At 41.8% G+C, this 18083-nt stretch overlaps 1 protein-coding gene across 1 annotated transcript; it reads left to right on the top strand.

Annotated features, from left to right (window-relative positions):
* Positions 1 to 15456: 15456 nt before the first annotated feature.
* On the top strand, positions 15457 to 18083 carry LOC134213065 (uncharacterized). Its single transcript, XM_062691602.1, has 3 exons — positions 15457 to 15581; positions 16550 to 17210; positions 17271 to 18083. Exons 2-3 carry the CDS (start codon positions 16742 to 16744, stop codon positions 18020 to 18022), a joined length of 1221 nt encoding a protein of 406 aa, XP_062547586.1. The 5' UTR covers positions 15457 to 15581; positions 16550 to 16741; the 3' UTR covers positions 18023 to 18083.

Here is an 18083-nt window from a genome sequence, read left to right as displayed (position 1 = left end):
TGAGGCGTTGATAAGTTTAGAACTCGGCCGCCAGGTGGTGGTATATTTGAATTCAATATTTTAGACTACTCAAGAAATTCCGATATATAGAATTCTCCTCAGTGTAAATATTCTTATCGCACAAATTAAAAAATGAGAAGAAGTGGTCATTATATTGAGCACCGTTTTGTAGTGCTAGACATCCTGAACAATGTTGCCGAATACAACTTTGGTGTAGGTATGAGGGATCTCAAGCTAAAGCAATATTTCATATATGCAAGAATATTGCAAGTACACTAGCGCCGCCTATTTGTAAATTTCCTTATTATTTATTCCGTCAAATGACAGTCTATTGCCACCAGACGAACTTTGTTACAGACGCCATCTTTACAAATTTCAAAATTGTGCGATAAGAATATTTACAATGAGGAAAATTTCATATACCGGAGTTACTTGAGTAGTGTAAAATAATGAATTCAAATATAACGCCACCTAGCGACCAAGCGCTAAACTAATCAATGCCTCATGTCAAAGCAGACGCATTCCTGCATAACCTTTTTGAAAAGGTGCAGTTCAAAATGGGTAGGATTTTCAGATATAATAAAATAAGCATGAAAAATCACTGCTTTTGTACCCTTTTTTACGAAAACCCCTCCCCGCGATGTACCCGCCCACCTATAGTCAATCTTCGGTAACGATCTGAAAGATGATTAAATTATCTTTCGAAACAGCCCCAAAAATCCAAAATTGGCCAAACATTAAAATAGTTATAGCAATTTCAATTTGGGGTCAATTTGACCCCAGAGCACAGACAACGTAAGTTTTTTGAAAAAAGGACACTGTAGCGCATATTTTCAAGATTTTTCAAGCGAATTTGCACATAGGAGACAGATCTCGGCGAGTTTTACCAAACTACCAAAAATTAGGAGAATCGGTTGAAAACTGAAAAAATGGTAGCCACTCAAAGTGGCTTGGGGTCATATTGACCCCAGAGCACAGACAAAAGGTTAAAGAAGGGATCTCATCCTTCATTGCCATAATCCGGCAACACGCCTACTTTTAAAGAAGGGATTATATCCACCACTGCTCTAGTCCGGGCATGCGCCTACTTTTGCATTGCATTGCAAAGGCATTTTTTCCACGAGAGGACAATGTCTTTTTAATATTGTTATTAATGGGTGTTACATTTACTATTCCGGGGTGTTTCCCGTACCACTTAGTCACCATTTAGCGAATGCAAAGAAAAATTATGCCAAATGTCCGTTATGCCAAAATACCCTCACTTTTGACGTTGATTACAATTATGCCAAATGTTCGTTATGCCAAATGACCGTTATGCCGCATGGCCTTTATGCCAAATGACCTTATGCCAAATGGCGTTATGCCAAATGACTTTATGCCAAATGGCCCGCTCCCTGAATAGGTGTATGTATGGACTGCACACGCCGCGCTGGGAGTAGCGCAGGAATGTTGGTTCCTACGACTACTGATACCCCGCGGCGTGGCAGAGGAGTGTGGGTGAGCATCCAAGTCAGTCTCACATGGTACGAAAGGAATGAGTTGAGTTGAGTTGAGCTAGTCTCATATGGAATGAGCGAGGTGAGTCAGACTCACATGGTATGTCAGAAGTGGGAACCTAAGTGAAATGTCCCACAAGGGATGCCAGAGGGAGTGTTAGGTCGAATGACTAGAGAAGTATGTGTCAGCGCGAACTGAATGAAAGAGGTGAGCAGTCTCACATGGTATGATAAAGGTGGGCATACAAGTCAGTTCCACATGGCATGAGAAGGGTGGGCACCCAAGTCAGACGCACATGGCATGAGAAGGGTGGGCACCCAAGTCAGACCCACACGGCATGACAGAGGTGCAACAGAGTATGTAGGGTGTGTTTGAGGGTGCGATAGAGCGAGCACCCAAGTCAGACTCGCATGGGACGGGTGCCTGTGTGAGCGAGAATGAGCGAGTACGTTTAGTACTGCCATCCCCCAGAAGGGAGTTTAGTCGGTATTACCGGTATGGTCGAGTCCGACACTCCAGTACACTTCCGTGTGGTAGTTTGGCAACTACAATGCACGTGTACTGGGTTAGTGTGTAAATGCATTCTCCCTGGTAAAAAAAAAAACGTCGTCTTCTTGCACACCGCCAAAGATGGTCCTAAGCACCCGTCTCTTAAATACTCCGAGTGCTACCGGTCTTATTAGCGTCTTGTACTTAACGCATTTGGTGCGGTGGCGAATCTTTTTTGACCGCAGTTTCTTCTTCTTGCATGTACTTTGTCTTTGACACATTCACCAGCAGTCCAACTTTTGTTATTTCACGTTTCAGGCCGGTGTAGACTGCCTCTAGCCGCAAGTCAGACTTATCTGGATATGGCGTCTATATACATATATGTCTGACTTGCGGTTAGCGGCAGTACAGTTCTGCCACCTTTGCAAATGTTCGGCCGACAATGTCCATGTCAACTGCGAAACAAATAAATTGACTGGATCTGTTGAAAATCGTACCCCGGCTGTTACACCCGGCTCTCTGCATGACACCTTCTTCTTATTATTCTTCTTCTCCTTATTGGCATTATACCCTCACACTGGGACAGAGCCGCCTCGCAGCTTAGTGTTCATTAAGCACTTCCACAGTTATTAACTGCGAGGTTTCTAAGCCAGGTTACCATTTTTGCATTCGTATATCATGAAGCTAACACGATGATACGGGAAGTCAAGACAATTTCCAATCCAAAAATTGCCTAAACCGGCACCGGGAATCGAACCCAGCCACCCTCAGCATGGTCTTGCTTTGTAGCCGCGCGTCTTACCGCACGGCTTAGGAGGGCCCCATGACACCTTCTACCAATATTTAACAACAGGCACGAAAGTCCATCACCTTGACTTAGTCACTGGCGCGATTCGAGCGAACTGGAGTGTTCGCCCGAAATCTTCACACAGTTTTGCACACCGTCCACCGTTGCTTTGATCAGTCTGGTAAGCTTCCCAGGGAAGCTGTTCTCGTCCATAATTTTCCATAGCTGTACGCGGTCTATACTGCCATATTATTATTATTATTACCAGACTAAGGCCGGAGTGGCCTGTGCTGCACATAAAAGTCTGCTCCATTCGGCTCGGTCCATGGCTGCATTTCGCCAACCACGCAGTCTGCGGAGGGTCCGCGGATCGTCCTCCACCTAATCGATCCACCTTTCCCGCTGTGCACCTCTCCTTCTTGTTCCCGTCGGCTCGTTGTCGAGAACCATTATAACCGGATCACTGTCCGATATTCTGGCTACGTGCCCGGCCCCCCACAGCCTTACGATTTTCGCGGTGTGAACTATGGATGGTTCTCCCAACAGCTCATGTAACTCGTGGTTCATTCGCCTCCTTCACATACCGTCCGCCATCTGCACCCCACCATAGATGGTACGCAACACTTTTCTTTTGAAAACTCCCAGTGCGCGTTGGTCCTCCGGTCTAATAAGCGTTTTGTAGATAGTCAGTTTGGTACGGCGGCGAACTCTATTCGATCGAAGCGTTTTGCGGAGTCCAAAGTACGTACGATTTCCTGCCATGATGCGTCTCCGAATTTCTCTGCTGGTATCTTTATCGGCGGTCACCAGTGAGCCCAAGTACACGAATTCTTCTACCACCTCGATTTCGTCACCACCGATAGAAACTGGTGGGTGGCTTACATTGACCTCTCTTGAGACTCTTCATATCATGTTCTTCGTCTACGACGTGTTGATGACTCAATCCCTGCCCTTCGTTTTACCAACAGTATTACTTCCTCCATAGCAATGTTGAATAGCAGATACGTAAGACCATCACCTTGCCATAACTCTCTGCGCGTTTCGAAAGGACTCGAGAATGCCCCTAAAACTCGAACTACGCACATCACTCGATCCATCGTCGCCTTGATCAACCATATAAGTGTATCCGGAAATCCGGTTTCGTACATTAGCTGCCATAGCTGGTCCCGATCGATTGTATCATATGCGGCTTTGAAGTCGATGAATACCTGACGTACGGCGAACACCTGATCTGTGGTAGAGCGTTCACCAATAAATCCTGCCTGGTACTGCCCGCGAATTCTCTTGCAATTGGTGTTAGTCAGCGGCATAACATTTGGGGGAGTACCTTGTAGGCGACGTTCAGCAATGTGATTGCGCGGTAGTTGCTACAATCCAGGTTATTGTCCTTTTTGTAGATGGGACACACGACACCTTCCATCCACTAATGCGGCAAAAATTCCTCCTCCCAAATCATGGTTATGACCCAGTGCATCGCTCTAGCCAGTGCCGTGTTTTAACAGCTCTCCTGGTAGTTGGTCAACCCCAGGGGCTTTGTTGTTCTTCAGCCGGCCAATCTCCTCCTGGATTTCCTGGAGATCCGGAGCCGGTAAAATTATGTCCTGCGCGCGTTCTCCCAGGTCCATCACCATACCGCCATCTTCGTCTGCCACATCGCCATTCAGGTGTTCTGCGTAGTGCTGCCGCCACCTCTGGATCACTTCATGCTCATTTGTAAGAAGGTTCTCGTTTATGTCCTTACACATATCGGGTTATGGCACGTGGCCCTTACGTGAACGGATTTAACTTCTCATAGAACTTTCGTGCGTTATTAGCGCGGTACAGTTGCTTCGTATGTTCACGGTCTCGATCTTCCTGCTGGCAATTTTTGCTCCGAAAAATCGGAGCAAAAATTTTTGTTGCGTTATCACATCTTTGACCATTTGTTCAGCAAAGCATCGAAATATTAATGTTGGACCCCCGGGAATATTTTCTCGATTTTTAAGCTAAAATCAATGCCGCTTCTATTTCAGTTGCTAGCTTAAAATAATAAATTTGCTCTGAATTTGTTTGACTAGCTTCCTGGTCGAAGAAACATAAAAACATAATTGTATTAAGATATAAATATTTCTGTTCTATTAAACTACCATTCGCTTCAAAAAAGACTGAAGCAACTACATCAAAATGAGCACATGTACACAAATCCGATCAATGAAATTTTGAACGACCATTCTTTCGAAAATCTTCGAGTTAATCGCAAGGTATGCCGCAAAACAGTTGATCAAATTCCTATGGAGCTTTTTGCTCTCGCTATATAATTCTGGCACAGAAAGATATAAAATTATAAAACTTAAGAATCTTTGTTACAATGACAGAAAAATCAACTACGCATTCCATTGAAAGTATTAGGACAAAACTTAGGCAACCTTCGCACTCACAACAGAGATTGCATTAAAGAAATATTTTTATAATCCTCAAAAGATCTTGTTCCATTTAATTTTTTGGCGATTTCATAAGGATCATCGGAAAACTCTTTTGTGCCTGCTTTAGTTAGAATTTGTTTTTTAGGATAAAAAAAATTAGATTTAGAAACCAGTTCGTATTAGAAAACATTTCTTTTGCAGCACAATTCAGATCGATTTGGTTGCTTCTCAAGTCTCTTTGATTTTTGCAGAGAAATCTCTCACCTTTTCAGAAAACCATAATAAAGCCTCTTCCTATCGTCAGTAACTACAAAACCCTATGTTATTCTGGAATTTGATTTATGACTCATAATTTTATGACTCATAAAAAACACTTTAGGATTCCAAATTTGTGTTCATCGGTACTTAACTATTTCAGCACATAGCATACATTTTGGAATTGCATGAATACTTATATTGATTATGACAAAATTTCGTGGAATTTATTCCACATCTAAAGAGTTTCAAAAATTTCAAGTTTAAAAAAAATCGAGATTTTTATGCATTAAGTAATCATGGAAATGCTTGAAAACTTTCAGAAATATACTCATATCGAATTTCATTTATAGATAATTCGAAGAAGATTCTTGAATCTTAGATTACACACTTATCCACATTTAGTAACATGGAGAAGACAAGTTGACACAGACACAGCGTTTTGAAGCAATTACAGCATCATTGGAAATCAATTGTATTATTCGCGATTTTTTTATGTTAGTTCTAGGACGAATGAGCTTGAGCTTGATTGACTGCTCGTAGTTGCTACTCCATTATGACCAGATCAGCTGTTCTTGCACAGGGAACCAACAGATGTTTGCTTGGGACTAGCACACATCTTCAATGTACAAGTACTGGTGATCTCATTTGTTAGGTCATACTGGCGCCTGCCACGTCAGAATGCAAGTCAATATAGGGAAGGGGGAGGAAATGATGATGCAATCACTCGCCCACTGCAAGCCGAATATACCTCTGCACTTACCACGAGTTCATGCGGAATTTGTTGGAATTTCTGGGTTAGGTTGGAGAGGCAGAGGTCCGTCTTGGTTAACGAGCTGCCAATGTGATAGATAGGAGAAGGTAACTGATGGAATTTCTAATTGGATGTAGGAAACGAGCTCTATAGTTCATTTCCAATTCTATCAGATTACTGATAGAATACTCAAGTTGATGGTATAGGATTAATAATGGAAACGGTATGGAAGTCCATTTCCAGTTCTAGCGATTACTAGAACATGAGAAATAAAGAGAAAGATACAAAGTAGGAGAATGGAACGGACCTGGGATTGAACCCACGACCTCCTGCGTATGAGGCAGAAGCAGTAACCATATGACTACCAAGCCCGCTTCGAAACAAGAGAGATCACGCACTGAACTGATTAATTTTATTACCGGCCGCGCAATGCAGAACACAATAATTCGGCCGACCGCGCGATCCGTCTGCTGTCCGGAATTAGAGAGATCACGCACTGAACTGATTAATTTTATTACCGGCCGCGCAATGCAGAACACAATAATTTGGCCGATCGCGCGATCGTTCTGCTGTCCGAAACAAGAGAGATCACGCACTGAACTCTATTCGCGATTTTTTTATGTTAGTTCTAGGACGAATGAGCGATAAACTTAGTCAAACAATTTCTATTGCAATCCATGCGCACAGTGCTTTAAATCGCCTTTGAAAATTACATCCCACCAGCTGGTGCCATGGCCCCCCTAGACCGAGACTCTAGTTACGCCTATGACCATCTTGTAGCCGCCCAATGTTAAGCCGCGGCGTCCGTCCGTCGTACACCGTCGAGAGTTTTAAGCGCAGGCATACTGCAACGAGGTAGTGGTCGGATTCAATATTCGCACTGCGGTAAGTGCGGACGTTCGTGATGTCGGACAAGAATTTACTGTAGATTAGAACGTGGTCGATTTGGTTTTCCGTTTCTTGGTTAGGCGATCTCCATGTGGCTTTGTGGATATTTTTGCGGGGAAAAAGGTGCTTCGGACTACCATTCCGCGGGAGGCTGCGGAGTTTATGCATCGTTGGCTATTGTCATTCGATGCGGTGTGCAGACTATCCGGTCCGATGACCGGTCTATACATTTCCTCCCTACCTGTGCGTTTATGTCGCCCATGGCGATTTTGACGTCCCGCAGTAGGCATCCATCGTATGTCTCAGGGTGTCCATTCAGTCTGGAAAACCGGGAATTGGAACCGACCGGGAAAAATGAGGGAAATCATGAAACCAATCGGGAAATTGAACTATCGATCAAATCATAAACATTCATTGCCAAAGTTATGAACTATTTTTTCTTGCAATGTCTTAAATAACTTTCATTTTAAAATAATAGGGTAAATCACTACTTGGGCCTATGGAGCCGGTTCCCGGCTCACTGCACAGAAAACTAATGATTTATACTGCTTTGAAGCCGTAGGTTTATGATTGATAATTTTTAAAAAGTCTCCCGTTTATTTTTCACAATAGAGTAGAGTGGGACAAGAGTACGCACTTAGTTTTCAATCGATCATGTGGCCTTTATGAAGCAAGCTTCTGCATAGCAAATCTGTGTCGATGATTCATACACTCTTCCTTTATGTTACCCAGTGGAAAAAATATTGAAATTATTGAGATTCGTTTTAGTAGAACCCTTATTGCAAGACAAGTGAAAAACGCACTCTTACCCCACCGGTGGGGTAAAAGTGCGCATCGGGTTTATACGCATTTATCCAGAGGCGTCGCGTGGTCAATTCTTCAACCTGTGCACCGAGCGGAGTATTTCGGTTTTCAGTTGTTTGATGTAGCTGTCAATGTATCAACATTTAAATTACGAGTGAGCACGCGCCGGTGAGACTTTTTCAAAATTATATTTTTTGTAGAAAAAAGTTAAGAATTCAATGATGAAAATTATGACGAGTTGATAATTGTTCGTGCTTCTCGTATCAAAGCTAAATATTTTGAGAAAAACCTGACCTGAAAAAGGGACCTGAAATGACGTCTATCTGCTTCTAAGCTACATCCCATTTATTGAATTAAATTCAAACTAAACTTAAAGTGACAGTGCGTTAAATTGAAAAACAAACTAATCTGGGGAATCATAATGCATTTAAGGACATAGTTGGAAGAGTACCACAATGGCAGTCAATATGGCACCGGACCTTCCACGGGTCAATACCGCACCTCCCGCACTCCTCTCCCACCAACATTAGAATGCATCGAACAGCACCGAACAAAAGTTTGATATTCAAATTACTAACCTGCTCACAGCATATTTATTTACTTCCCGTGATAATGAACATGTTTCTTCAAAGAGTCCTATGCATTTCGGCACGAATTATAGCTGAAATCAGCAGTTTCGTGCCAATTTAATTGCCGTTCGCGATTTGGTGGGCTTATCACTGCACTTCACTTCTTCACAAAGGGCATTGAAAAAATTAAGTTTTTACTCACTTCTCCGCCCATGAGCAGCCCGAAATGTTGATAGAATGCAAATTAAACATCACTTTTTCAAATCAGTCACTTGTTTGAATCGAAAACTTAATAAAAACTGCTATTTTTGACCGTAAAAACTACAAAAAACGGATCGTGGAGCGAATGTAAACACCGGCACCTGCAGCAGCAAAGTAATATTTAGGGTGGCTCAAAAATTATTTTGCTCCGCTACGCTCAGGCGAATATGTTTCATATTCTGGATGTCTTCCGATGGTTTGGGCTGGTTTGAATAGGGGCTTACCGTGCACAGGCCTTTTCAGGTTTGTATGAGAGTTGATATGGCGAGGTTGAATTTAACATTATTCTGATTGTGGCGCTTCGTCATTGGGCCCTGGCGAGGGGGGAGACCATATGACTGGATGATATACTCAAGAGCTTTGACTCCATAGACAATGCATATTGAATTGTCGTTCCGATAGTTGGGAGTCGATTCTAATCGAGGTTGTGAATCCTTAGCATGATAATTAGGCTTTTCAGAAAGCATCAGTAAAACGTGTAATTCAACAAAATAGCCAGAATTTGTCTGTGATATCTATCGCACCACGAGCAGATACTTCATACAAAAAGTGTGACATGGGAGTGAGCGGGATATAAAATGCTATTTTCGCGTTACGTAGTCAATGGATCTTTCCCAAGGTGCGGTTTTCATTCAGCTATGTGGGTTCTCTTTTCACTAACGTTTGGAGGAGAGGCACTGTAGCCAGTGTAATAAAAGGTTTAGTTTCCCATACTAGCTTTCATACAAACTTTAACCGACTTGTGCTCAATCAGTTTTTGTTCAAATCGGCTTTTGAAGGACACTCGGAGCATGGGAAGGAATCGATTGAGCGTGGTGGAGCTGGGTCGTTTTTTGAACCACCCTACTAATATTCTTTGTTTATTTATAACTACGGCACCAATACTACTACAGTATATGACAGTTTTTATTCTACCAACACTTTCAAAGCTTTGTTTTGGTACTCAACCCACCTTCACCTTAACCTTAGTAAGATGTTGGGGTCAATATGACCCAAAACGAAACTTCAAAGTAGAATAACTTTTTACCTGATAATCCGATCGTTCTGAAATTTCTTGACTTTTAATATTTTGTGGAAATGAAGCATCTGACATGAAAAAAGTATTTTAAGGTGCAACAGGAACGACCCCACAAAAAAAGTTACGAATAAGATGTTAGGGTCATATTGACCCAGAAATGTAAATGCTTATAAAACAGTCAAATTATAACCGAATTACAAAGTTTATATACCGTTCGAAAGATAAACTCATCAATTTTGTGTCTATGTAGTGATATGCCGGTTCTGGAGACCATGGCCACCGGGAAACGACTTCCAGGGGGACCTTGTCGGTCATATAAGGGAAGCACAAAAATTGCTCCATATATGCCTTTCGATCGCTAATTCTTCATAAATTCTCTTAAAACGGAAATATATGGTCCATGAGAGGTCTTCCGACGAAATTGGCCACTCCTGGTACATGCAAGGTGCCCCCGGGGAACCCGTAGGAAGGGACATTTCCGTTTTAGCACCAAAATATGCCGTGCGGCGGCTCTTTCGTCATGGTTTTCCACCAAACAGATGGTTATGCGCTTGAAATCGATAAGTGATTAAATTGGCCACTCCTGGAACATGCAAGGTGCCCCCGAGGAACCCGTAGGGAGGGACATTTCCGTTTTAGCACCAAAATATGCCGTGCGGCGGCTCTTTCGTCATTATTTTTCACAAAATAGATGATTATGCGCTCGAAATCTATAATTGACCACATTGGCCACTCTTGGAGCCTATGAGGTGCCCTCGGGGAACCCGTAAAAGGGGACATTTTCGTTTTAACATCAAAATATGTCGTACAGCGGCTCTTTCGTCATGATTTCCACAAAATAGATTATTATGCGCTTTAAATCGATAAGTGACCACATTGGCCACTCTTGGAACCTATGAGGTGCCCTTGGGGAACCCGTAGAAAGGGACATTTCCGTTTTAGCACCAAAATATGCCGTGCGGCGGCTCTTTCGTCATGATTTTCCAGCAAACAGATGGTTATGCGCTTGAAATCGATAAGTGACCACATTGGCCACTCCTGGTACGTGCAAGGTGCTCCCGGGGAACCCGTAAGAGGGAACATTTCCGTTTTAGCACCAGAATATGCCGTGAGGCGGCTCTTTCGTCATGATTTTTCACAAAATAGATTATTATGCGTTTGAAATCGATAGGTTACCACATTGGCCACTTTTGAAACCTATGAGGTGCCTCCGGAAAACCCGTAGAAGGGGATATTTCCATTTTTACACCAACATATGTCATGCGGCGGCTATTTCGTCTCCAAATAAGTGCCCTCGAAACCGATTATTTACATATTGTCCACCCTTAGATCCTTTGAGGTACAAGGTGTTTACAAAAGCAGATAAGTCGTTTTGAAAATTTTGTCTTGATATAGCCTTACATAGGATTATTAACTTGATAAGAACACGTAAATGACCCCTTCTATTTGTTCCCAGGGAGAATCTTATAGATTCCACGAGCGGCCAATTGAGATGGTAATTAATTTCAAACGCGTACTCATTGGCGTAAATAAGGGGGGCTTAGCCCATCCTAGAAAAAAGTTGGCCCCCCTAGGATTTGATAAGTTAGTTAGTAGTGATATCAGTTTTCAACATATAGCATAATGAGTTACCGAAAAAGTTTGAAGACTAAAGAGTTATCTCTCATATTCACTCTATCATACTTAATGAAATGCGTGGAAAAAAATTAGCTTCTTTCTGACTTCTGAGAAAGATTCCATCAGCATCCGAGAAGGATTCTCATCAGAACCCGAGAAGTGTTCTCACTTCAATCTCTAAATATTTTTTTCAGATTCATCGAAGTATTCCAATCGTAATCCAGAAGAATTCCTACTGGATTCTTTCCAGTATTGTTAAGCAATACCCTTGAGAATCTGTGAAAAATACCCTTTAATATCGGATTTGCTTTAGAATCTCTCGTTGATTTGCTCCGGAATATCTCCAGATTCGCAAATGATCTGCGTTGGGATCTCTAGACGATAAGAAATCCGGCTGACGATTAGCTTCGGAATCCCACGAAGAATTGCTTCAGAATCATTCGACGTTTCGTTTCGGAATACATCGACGGTCATAATTTTTCATAGATTTTGTTCAGAGCTCCTAAACGAATTTTTTTTGGAACCATTCGATGATTTGCTTCGAAATCCTTTGAAATACCTGGAACCATCATATTGGAATTCCTGGAGGGTTTTCGACGAAATCCCTGGAATATTCCCTTCAAATTCCTGAAATATTCCCGTCGAAATTCCTGGAGGGTGAAGGATCCCTGCTACATTCTCGTCGGAATCCTTGAAATTTTTCCGTTGGAATTCCTGAAACATTCCCTCCGAAATCTCTGGTGGATTCCCTTCATGATCCCTGGAGGCTCCCATCGGTATTCTCGTCGAAATATCTAGAGATTTCCGTCGGAGTCCCTGGAACATTCCAGTCAGGATCACTAAAGAATTCTCATCAGAATTCTTGGAAGATTCTCGGCGGAATCCATGGAAAGTTGCACTATTTGTTTTCATTTGAGATAGATAGAATATTTATGAAGTATGCAAATATATCCACTGCCTGACGCTAGTCGAGCGCAATTAAACATAGACTGTGAGTTGTTGTTCACACGTGCACACGTGCACGTGCTTGAGAAAAGAGAATAATATGAATGAGTGTGATGGATCCGCAATTGCCTTAGGTGGTTTGACTGCATTTGTCACATTACCGCTGATAACTTGATGAGATGTTAAAATGTTCGAGAATTTTCAAAAAGAGGGTAAATTTCGAGAGGGGCTATAGCTCCCCTAGGCATCGGAGGTAGTTACGCCAATGCGCGTACTCATCTACTTGATAGAAAATCATGAAGGAAGAACTACCGCACAGCAGATAATGATGCAAAACGACAACATCCCTTTCAATGGATTCTCGCGGCACTCCACAATTACCGAAACTGGGCCTGGGGTTACCCTGGTTGATATTAGAATTCAAGAGCATAGCCAGCTATTTTATGGAAAATGATAGTGCCGCTACACGGCATATCTTGGTATAAAATAAAAATATCTCCTTGTACAGGTTCTCCGGAGGCATCTCATAGGTTTTAAAAGTGACCAATGTGGTCGCTAATCGATTTTAAGTGAGTGAGAGTAGACACGGAAATGTCCTCTCCTATGAGCTCCACGGGGGTACTTCATAGGTTCCAAAATGGAAAACGTGGTCATTTATTCATTTCGATATAAAAACGGAAATGTCACCTTCTATGGGTTCCCCGAGGGCAACTCATTTGTTCCAAAAGTGACCTTATCGATTTCGAGCGCATAATCATCTATTTTGTGGAAAATCATGACGAAAAAGCCGCCGAACGGCCTATTTTGGTGCTAAAACGGAAATGTCCCTTTCTACGGGTTCCTCAAGGGCACCTCATAGGTTCCAAGAGTGGCCAATGTGGTCACTTATCGATTTCAAGCGCATAATCATCTATTTTGTGGAAAATCATGACGAAAAAGCCGCCGAACGGCCTATTTTGGTGCTAAAACGGAAATGTCCCTTTCTACGGGTTCCCCAAGGGGAACCTGTGGAAAATCATGACGAAAAAGCCGCCGCACGGCATATTTTGGTGCTAAAACGGAAATGTCCTTTTCTACGGGTTCCCCAAGGGCACCTCATAGGTTCCAAGAGTGGCCAATGTGGTCACTTATCGATTTCAAGCGCATAATCATCTATTTTGTAGAAAATCATGACGAAAGAGCCGCCGCACGGCATATTTTGGTGCTAAAACGAAAATCTCCCATTCTACGGGTTCTCTGGGGGCCCTTCATAGGTTCCAAGAGTGGCCAATGTGGTCACTTATCGATTTCAAGCGCATAATCATCTATTTTGTGGAAAATCATGACGAAAGAGCCGCCGCACGGCATATTTTGGTGCTAAAACGGAAATGTTCCTTTCTACGGGTTTCCCAAGGGCACCTCATAGGTTCCGAGAGTGGCCAATGTGGACACTTATCGATTTCAATCGCATAATCATCTATTTTGTGGAAAATCATGACGAAAGAGCCGCTGTACGACATATTTTGATGTTAAAACGAAAATGTCCCCTTTTACGGGTTCCCCGAGGGCACCTCATAGGCTCCAAGAGTGGCCAATGTGGTCAATTATAGATTTCGAGCGCATAATCATCTATTTTGTGAAAAATCATGACGAAAGAGCCGCCGCACGGCATATTTTGGTGCTAAAACGGAAATGTCCCTTCCTACGGGTTCCCCGGGGGCACCTTGCATGTACCTGGAGTGGCCAATTTCGTCGGAAGACCTCTCATGGACCATATATTTCCGTTTTAAGAGAATTTATGAAGAATTAGCGATCGAAAGGCATATATGGAGCAATTTTTGTGCTTCCCTTACATGACCGACAAGGTCCCCCTGGAAGTCGTTTCCCGGTGGCCATGATCTCCAGAACCGGCATATCACTACTTAGACACAAAATTGATGAGTTTATCTTTCGAACGGTATATAAACTTTGTAATTCGGTTATAATTTAACTGTTTTATAAGCATTTACATTTCTGGGTCAATATGACCCCAACATCTTATTCGTAAGTTTTTTCTAATATCCGAAGAAGGTTAAATATGACATATAAGACATTTGTTCAATGGAACGGTATCTTTTTATTTTAATTCAATTTATTTCGTAGAATGAGACAAGGCTTAATAGTTATGTATTCAGATTGATTTTTTTACAGCTCTATTTATGTGTTTTCAAGTTCAAGTTAAGTTCAACACGGAGAAAATTGAATTATATTAAGAATGATTAGACGGCTAGTACACATTTGTAATTAGCATGTCATACATATCAGAAAAGTGGGGTCTGTACAATGAAGTTTATAATCTAAACGTCCCTCATCTATTAATTATTCTATTTTAGTTTATTCCTTTGATGAATCTTCTTTCCGAAGGGCTGTTTTTATACCACGTGGTTTTAGATGTGTTCTTCCCTCCATCAGCGTACACATCTGATCATGCATTTTTTCATTAATTTGTGTGAACCATGGACATTCTTCCTACCCCTCTACCCCCTAGGTTGTTCACAATAGCTCCTAAATATTTTGGATATTGGATTAGACAAAAAATTCAACATAGGCCAAAACCCCAGTCAATATGAAATATTAAAAGGCTTATGATCCGATGTGCTTATTCGAAACAGGATTTTCAACATGGAACGCTTTGTGAGTGTAGAGTACGGAATGATTATATGGAATAAACTAATAAAGAGAATAAAAACGATAAACTTACCGAATAATTGAGTCGTGATAAAAAACACTACGATCGTCATTGAAAATCTTTGCATTTTGCGAACGCAAATCAAAACAAATGCCTTATTATTCTGACAGTACATAATATATAAAACAAATTGAAGTAAATAAGGGAAAGCAAATGACGTTTGTCGCCCCACTGAAAAAGCTAATCCATGCATGCGTGAAATATTTCATAACAGAGTGAGGGTCCGTATCTCCGCTAATATTAAAGCTTGAAATTCGAAAAAGAACAAATTTCAGAAATAAAGAAAAAATGTTGTACTAAAATGGAAAAAGCTTTTGGGAGATTCGACGTTGCCGTTTAGACATTTTGGAAGATGAGAACGGGATAAGAAAGGTCTACTGGAAGGAAAAGGAAAGGGATAAAAAAAAAAAGAAAAAGAAGGGTTTCAGTGCAAAGAAAGAACACTGATCATTCTTGTGACGATTTTCGAGGCTATCGGTCGAAGTTTTGTTTTACGGTCGAGCAACGAAAGAAACGCAATATGGCGGAATTTGGAAATGAAGGATCCGGCATCGGACACGACATTGGCGCGGATTATGCTCCCTCAGGGTAAGTATGTTGGAAAAATCAGAACTGGAAAATCATTTAATAGGCTTTTATGATAAGCAGTTTGAAACAGTAGGCTCAACCATTGAAGGTAATGAGTAGGCTGGACGAAAATGATTAACAAAATGGCCGTCATGACAGTAGGCTCACGAGTGAGTAGGCTGTAGAATTAATTATACAACCATCAGTAGGCTCGTTAGCGGGTAGGCTGAAAAGTTAAAAAAAAAAAAGATCAGTAGGCTCAACCAACCAGAGGTAATGAGTAGGCTGAATGACTGAAATTATAAACAAAATGGCTACTTTGCTACAGTAGGCTCATTCTTTACATGAGTGAGTAGGCTGTAAGTTTAAAGATTAACAAAGTCGACATATCAGTAGGCTCGTTACTAAAATGCAATCGAGTAGGCTGAATTGATAAAACATTCTGAACTGGCTGAAATTATAAGCAAAAATTACTACTTTGCTGCAGTAGGCTCATTCTTTACATGAATGAGTAGGCTGTAATTTTAAAGACAAACAAAGTCGACATATCAGTAGGCTCGTTAATAAAATGCAAGCGAGTAGGCTGAATTGATAAAACATTCTGAACAATTTTGTTAAAGTATTTCAGTAGACTCAACCAATGTGTGGTATGAGTAGGCTGAGCAAGAATTTAACAGCCTCACCCAACGTCAAAAGTGATTGGGCTAATAGAATTCGAAAATTGGTGCTAAACTAAACTTAGACTGGGTTTCAGAACCATCCCAAATAGTAATGATGATTATAGCATCAAATGAATAGGAATTTACATCAAGAACGATTGGCTATTATTGCTGTTGCTAGAAAACCAGCCTTAGTATAGCATGGACGAGTAAACGGGACTGAGCAAGTTTCATGTGCTTCATTAATCGAATACATAAACTGAAATAATTTTAAAATAAATATTATAAGATGATGGTTAAACTAAAGTATATTCGATTCCATATTTGCAGAGGCACTTCCATGTTGAAGAGAAAGAAGAAGGCAGCCGAAGGCGCAAATCCTAAAGGTGGAAAGCTAAGAAAAAAGGTAGTGCGTGAGCGCAGGCCGAAAGGCGAGCTGGTATCTTAAAACGAAATCGGATTGCCAAGTTGGAAAAAGACCTTGAAGAAGAAAGAACTCGAAACGCTATATTGGTAAACGAAATGCACAAGATGCGAGAAGCAAAGGAACCGGCTATAGCAACAGGCGGTGAAGAACCTTCGTCAGACTCCGCTGGAGAAATATTGGCACAGAGCACTATTGAGTTTGAAGCAGTCGGGCCTTCTAGTACCCAACGTCCAAGGGACATCACAGGTTTTGAAGAGTCAAAATTTATGTGTTCCATAAACCAACTGTCCGTATCCTCTATCGCTGTTCCGGAATGTAAGTCGACAACGGAGAATGGCGAAATTGACCGTCATACATTTGTACAGTGGCACGATCTGCTTGTCGACTCCATGCAATTGGCGGGAATTACAGACGAAGCTACAAAATTCACAATATTTAAAGTCAAAGCAGGGCCTCGTCTATTGGACATATATCGGAATTCCAAGGCCGATGAAGGTGCTCCAGACGCTGTCATGGCACCATTTGGCCACGCAATGTATCGATTGAAAGCATATTATGGATCAGGTAAATCAAAGTTATCATGTGAAAAAAATAAATAAAATGTAACGTTGCGATTTTAAATAGGTTCTGATATAATGCTCCAACGTCGCCGTTTGGCCATGATGGAACAGAAATCGGATGAGTCAGATCTGGCGTTTGTAACTCGCGTGGGATCAGCAGCTCGACTTTGTGATTTCGGAAAGGAGAAAGAATTTGAGGAGATTGTTGGAACCATTGCGGAGCATGCTCATCGAAAGGAAGTGCGTACAATGGCTATGAAGCTTTTAAGCAGAAAGGGGACTTTCACTGACCTGGTTGACAAAATCAGGGAAATTGAAGCTATACGCCTCAATGAACAGTTTTTTTCACGAAAACATGGACCGAAGAATGAAGCAGTAGTAGCACCGGTTAGAGCAGACTTTCCAATGAGAGGTGGTCGGAACAGGTACCGTGGAAGAGGCACCAGCCATCGCGGTCACCGTGGAAATCTGGGAGGTATGAATCGTCCAGAATATCAAGGACCATCCCGAGGTACAAGTTGGGGAACTACTGTCGGCCCACAACGGAACTTATCACAAAGCAACAGATGCTGGAGATGCAACAGCGTTTATCACGCACCTGACAAATGTCATGCGATCAACAAGGATTGCAGAAACTGTGGACGGTATGGTCACATTCAGGTGGCATGCCCGTCGCAACCAAGGATACATCCAAGCAAGCCGGTCCATGAAACAGCAGAGTCTTTTCGGAAGACAGTCGCTTTAGTCGAAAATCCCGAAGAAACACCTGAATTGAAAGAAGTAAGTGATAATTTCAAGAAATCGTCTAACGATTAGCTGAAATAGGTAACTTTTATAAGCTTTTCTCAAGTTATGTTTTATACGTATCGCTTCTTGG

This window comes from Armigeres subalbatus, chromosome 1 (assembly GCF_024139115.2).
Source record: "Armigeres subalbatus isolate Guangzhou_Male chromosome 1, GZ_Asu_2, whole genome shotgun sequence".
Taxonomy (NCBI): domain Eukaryota; kingdom Metazoa; phylum Arthropoda; class Insecta; order Diptera; family Culicidae; genus Armigeres; species Armigeres subalbatus.
This window is presented reverse-complemented; position numbering and strand designations above follow the sequence as displayed.